General features: G+C 35.3%; 1 protein-coding gene across 1 annotated transcript in view; it reads left to right on the top strand.

Annotated features, from left to right (window-relative positions):
* Nucleotides 1–520, top strand: part of MAMDC2 (MAM domain containing 2) — a gene marked incomplete at its 3' end in the record, with an annotated part of 134,336 nt that extends 133,816 nt beyond the window's left edge. The window contains exons 13-14 of the mRNA XM_084236137.1: nucleotides 238–322; nucleotides 456–520. Of these exons, the coding sequence (XP_084092263.1) occupies nucleotides 238–322; nucleotides 456–520 (150 nt within the window). The remainder of the gene's footprint in view (nucleotides 1–237; nucleotides 323–455) is intronic.
* Nucleotides 521–6,000: the final 5,480 nt, after the last annotated feature.

Below are 6,000 nucleotides of genomic sequence, written 5' to 3' on the forward strand. Positions count from 1 at the left end.
ATCTATCAGCAGAAAGACCTGAATCTCCAAGACTCCAGTTACATATTGTGAATTTCTTTAAATTACAAAGAAGTATTCCTTTGTGCAATTTGAATTTGTGATTTTGTATTCTTTTCCTTAAAAGGGAACTCCAAACAACCTAAACCTCCAGACCCAGAAAGCTTAGAGCTGCCCCTGACTAGCATTTCTTTATCAGGATGACTCGATTTCTGAATGTAATCTTCATTATTTTTTCAGATAATTTTTGAAGCCATTAGGGGAGTATCAATAAGAAGTGATATTGCCATTGATGATATTAAATTTCAAGCAGGACCCTGTACAGGTAACAATATCTTCCACTTATATAAACTTGATGACAAGGGATTTTGTGATAATCTCAAACCATAAGAATGCAAACGATAGGTTTTTCTATAATAAACAGAGAGAGAACTATTATTATCTGTTTTTCCTGACAGAAATAGAAGATACAACTCAACAATCATCAGGATATTCTGAGGACTTGAATGAAATTGAATATTAAGCAATAATCTGAATTGGATTGATTAACTGAACAAAAGCCATACCTCTCTTCAATCAAAATGAAAACAAAAAAAGTTGTTACTGGACAGTCTTAACCATTTCATAGGTTATAACATGACTTTAGAGCACTCTTCTTCATAACTTTTGCAAAAAATACTGACTCAGGGCTTTTTTGTTTCTTTTTGCATATGACAACTGTTACTGGAAGTACAGGCTACTGGTTTTGCATAGATCATTCATTTTAATTTTAGTAACAGTAAAAACTACAAATGTACAATATTGTAGTGATTTTAAAATATGCAAATTAAGGGCACAATCAAAATGAGATGTGCTCACTTAAATCTGCATTCAGTGAATGTATTGAGAAAAGAATAGTTCTTGTGGGTTTCCTTTTGAATTTTAAATATCATAAATATTTTTAAAGTAATAATGTGAGGTGTCAGTAATATCTGCAGAATGAATGCAGTTTTTCATGTTAACAAGGTAGCCTAAGAAAATAAAGTTTTATTTTCTATGTTTTATTCACAGTAATAGAGCATTAATTTTTAAATAGTTTTACCATATGTGATAATAAGGATCTTTCATAAATATCCCAGGTAAGTCAGTATTAATTAATGCTGTATTACAAGGCAATGCTATCTTTTTTCCTTATGAACTACTTTTGACAGTCACTATGAACACATGAATAAAAATGACACTCCTTTTGTAAAGCAAGCTTGAAAATGTTTATGTATACACACTCTAAATTTTTAGAACGTATTAAACAATTTTGCTGATTTTTGTGATAAGTGTTTTGGTAAAGTTTTGAATAATACGAATTCAAGCAAATATACTAAACTGCTGCTTTTTATTTACATTTTTAAAAAATTGCATATGCATATTTGTATACCCAAATAACTGTTATGAAATTATAAGATTACCTAATAAAATTTGGAAATCTTTTCACTGGCAGTTAATTTATTTCTACATTATTTTTCTTTATCAGAGTATCTTCACTATAAAACTGCATATTGATTCTATTTTGAATTTCTATTCTGCCAAATTAAATGCTTCTGAATCATTTTATTAATGATGGGGGTAGAACACTGCATACATTGCTGTAACAATATTTTTAAGTATTTTATTTCACATAATCAAGGTCAATTTTTCTCCAAATTTTAACTCATTAGAATGTAAACTCTATGAGGAGAAGGATTCTTGTCTGTTTGGTACTTTTGTCTGATATGTAATAGGTGCTCAACAAATAAATACTTGTTGGATGAATTAATTTATTAATTAAACCCTGGAAACTGCCCTCAGAGAATGAAAAAATGACTTAAGATTCCATTGCTATTAAGTGAAGGAACTTTAGAATCACGTCTCTGTGATCCCAAAACCTAAATCATTTCTGTTCATGATGATTTACAGAGGGTTGAAACATTGGGGATGAAAGATTTCAGAATAATGACCAATTCAATAATAATATACTAGATTTCCTCAAAGCATTGTTCTTCTACATAACTTAGTTATTTTTGCTAAATAAAGAAACGAAGAGTAGGGCCTCCCTGGTGGCACAGCGGTTGAGCGCTGGGCTGCGAAGCTGCCCGCAGCCTCTGCAGCTCCGGTTTGATCCCCGGCCGTGTGGGGGAGGGTCCCACATGGTGTGCAGACCTCTCCTGCCGTGCTGTCTGCTCCCCTTGGCAGTGTACTTCGTCAGTCTGTTTGTTCTGTTCCCCGCTCTGGCTCTGGTGAATTCTCTCACCCTCCCGCACTTCTGACTGTACCCAATGCTTGTATAATTAAACAAATAAATCTTAAAAAAAAGAAAAGAAACTTAAGAGTGTCTCCAGGACCCAACACAAGATCTAGTGCATTGTAAAGAGTTTATAATATGTGGTGTATGAATAAAGCCACTTATCAGCCTGCTTGCTTATGTCCATAGCAATAATCACAGCTAAAATTAATTGAATAGTTAGTATTTTCAAACATTGTTCAAAAAGATTTAAAGAATTTGCTTATTTAATTATAAAACCCATGAGGTAGATATAGAAATACTTTAATTATTTTTTTTTTTTGTTTTTTAAGAAATTATTATTGGGCCTCCCCGGTGGCGCAGCGGTTGAGCGCTGGGTTGCGAAGCTGCCCACAGCCTCTGCAGCGTCGGTTCTATCCCAGGCTGCTCCCCGGCCACCGGAGGAGGGTCCCGCATGGCGCGGCAGACCTCTCCTGCCGCCCGCTGCTTCCCCTCAGCAGTGTATCTCGGTCCTTCTGCCTGCTTTGCTCCCTGCTCTGGCTCTGGTGAATTCTCTCACCCTCCCGCGCTTCTGACTGTACCCAGTGCTTGTATAAATAAATAAATGTTTAAAAAATAAAATAAAAAAACAACAAAAAAAGAAATTATTATTTTATTATTTTATTATTTTTAATTTTTCTATTATTTTATTTTTTAAATTTTTTACATCATTGTTCATTTTTAAATAATATTTGCTTCCCTCCATCCCCTCAGGTGTAGTCCCCATAAAATTTCCTTCCCCAATGCACCCGTGCACCATCACCTCAGTCCCCTGTACTCCTCCCTCCCTCTCTCTGATCCCTCTCCCTCCTCCTCCCCTGCAGGATGTCTCTGGTTTATAATTGTCTGTTTTTGCTTTGTTGTGTTTTGTACTATTATTATTTTTTACACTGATGTCTTATTTGGTTCCCCTGTATTCCTGCTATAAGTGAAACCATCAATATTTTTCTTTTTCCCTCTGACTTATTTCAGTGAGCATAATTCCTTCTAGCTCCATCCATGTTGCTGTGAATGGCCTCAGTTTATTTTTTTTTGATTGCTAATCTGTCCAAGTTCAGGAGTTAGTGTAGGGCTTAGGTTTGAACCTGGGTTGGTTTCATTGCCAAAACCATGCTCTCATCCTTACAAGACTACCTCTTGAAACTGCCAGCTCTTTACCAATGTCATCCCCAATACCAGCTTGAAATAGTTGAAGGTTCCAAGTTTCTCTGTCTCAAAAAGATCTGCTGACTACCAAAATTGCCTTAAATGTTGACAAACCAGAAATACAAATTGGAACACCAGCTTTGGAATTGGGGGGGGAGGTGAAAGTTGGGGTACTTATTGATGACTTGGAGAAGGTAATTATTACCAATTGGTGCTGAGAAACAGTCTGATGTTCATAGAAAAAAAAAAAAGGTGAGCAGATTAATTTGCTGTCTCTCATTTCTGCTTCTGTAGGTTTCACTTTCTGAATGCTTCTCTTCCTTTTCCAGGTTGCCCTTGGCATTCAAACTACATTTTACCTGGATGAAAATATGGAAGGTAAGTGGAGTAGTTTTCTCATAAAAGCCCCAGGGGACGTTAAACTTTTTTGATAGGTACTGCTGAACAATTTAAGCCCTGTGTTTGCTTTTATTCCAAGACTCATCTAAACACACATGTGCTTCAACTAGAAACTACTTTCAAACACAAATTGCCCCCTCTCCTATACTTTGCTGTCTGGAGTGGAGATTATTTGTGTACAGAAGGGAGTAAGGAGAGAATTGTAGTTCTGATGCAAGGTCTGTCTCAACTTAGAAGAAAAGTTTTGGTAAAGATTTCTTGAAACTCTATGTTGCTGAAATTATCCAAGCATGGAAGTTACAAAAGTTAGGAAAACAGAGAGGTCATAGCCCAGGGTACTATGGGGGACCTAGAAAGGGCGTCTGACCCGGGAGGACAGCCTCCCAGCTCTCCTCTGAGCAGAACAGTGAGAACCAGCAGAGACCCCACTATATTTCCGGTGTCTAATGCTTTAGAGAGTTCTAAAGGCTAAGACCTGGACCCTTGACTTTTCATTCCCATGCACTCAATATGGCTTTCCATGTGATTTTAATCAGAACTGGGGAGGTGGGAAATGAGTTTCCTATGTGATCATACTAATGTTGCATTTTCAATATATGAGTTATGGTAAAGAGGAGAGCCAGCATTCAAGCTGTCTCATTTTAAATCCTGACTTTTCCACTTACAAGCTTTGTGACTGAGGGCAAGTCACAAACAACCTTTCTGACTTTTATTACTAGTCTGCAATATGCGGCAAATACTTGCTCCTAATTTGTAAGGTTGCTATAGAGATTAAATGAAAATAATACATACAAGTATTTAAAGCAGTATCTGACTCACAAGGGCATTTTAGTTTCTAGTCTGAGTTTTGAGTGAAATTTTGGGCTAAATTGCTATTACATGTAGTTTTTTTCTAAAGAGGAATTGTGAGTATAGAGTGCCATCTTAAGGATAAAACAACCATTTAATCTTGTCATTTTTATCATCTTTTTTTCTTTATTATTAGCAGTACAAGACTCATTTTAACCCTCATTTGGGCAAGACTCCCCTTTTGCTCTTACTACTCCAGTTACAATTAATGGTTCTTCTGTGTTGTTTATCTTGTGCATAGAACCTTAGAAAAAAATTTATCATGTTGAAGCTAAATTGCTGTTTTTTTTATGTCCCTCTCCTCCAAAATTGTCACTTATTCAATGTTATACCCCTAGTGCCTAGCATACTCAATATTTCTATGTTAAACAAACAAATACTCCATTTAGATTAGTACAGATATATGTGTATGCTCCAAAATTGTCAAGATTCTCTTTGGCCCATCAAAATTTCATCAGTTCTTCGTATATTCCTGTCAGGACTTTACTCTTGCCGGTAATCCTACCTGCTCACGTTTCATAAACCACCAGGCTACACATGTAAGTGAATACTGACATATACTGAAATATTTTTAACACTTTAGAGAGAAAATAATTGTATATATATTCATCTGTAATTTGTCTTTTTTTACTCAAAATTGTGTTTTTTAGATTTAGCCATGTTGAATTTCTAACTGTAGTAAATTCATTTTCAGTTTGGTAGGAATTCCATTAAATGATTATACTGCTATTTATTACTCTCTTCTTTCACTGCTGAACATTTGGGTCATTGCTAATGTTTTACTATTGTGAACTATGCTGCTAAAATATTCTTGTACAGGTATCCATGTGAACAAATTTCTGATTGCATATCTAACATGAATTGCTGGTTTGTGCGATATATACACCTCACTAAATGATGAAAAACTGCTTGCTAACTGGCCACATTGATTCATACCATGCTTAGCAGTTGAGATGCATGCCAGAACTTGCTAGTGTCAAACTTTAATTCTTGCTAGTCTGATCTTGTGAATTTGTATTTCATTGAGGTTTGAGTTTGCATTTCTCTGATTTTGAATTGTTTTATGAACACTCATGTTTCATAATGAACACTCATGTTTCATAATGAACACAAATGAAACGTTTGTGTAAAATGCCTGTTTATCTGCTCACATATATCTAATAAGCTATTTATCTTCTTCTTACTGATTCATGGGACTTCTCTAATACTTCAGGTTACTACACTTCTGTTTGTTTTAAATGTTAACATATATCTCTTATTTTTAGCTTGTGACTTGTTTCCTCCTGCTTACTGTGAATTTGATTAATGAAGGAACT

Source organism: Talpa europaea (assembly GCF_964194135.1).
Source record: "Talpa europaea genome assembly, chromosome: 7".
In the NCBI taxonomy this organism is placed as follows: domain Eukaryota; kingdom Metazoa; phylum Chordata; class Mammalia; order Eulipotyphla; family Talpidae; genus Talpa; species Talpa europaea.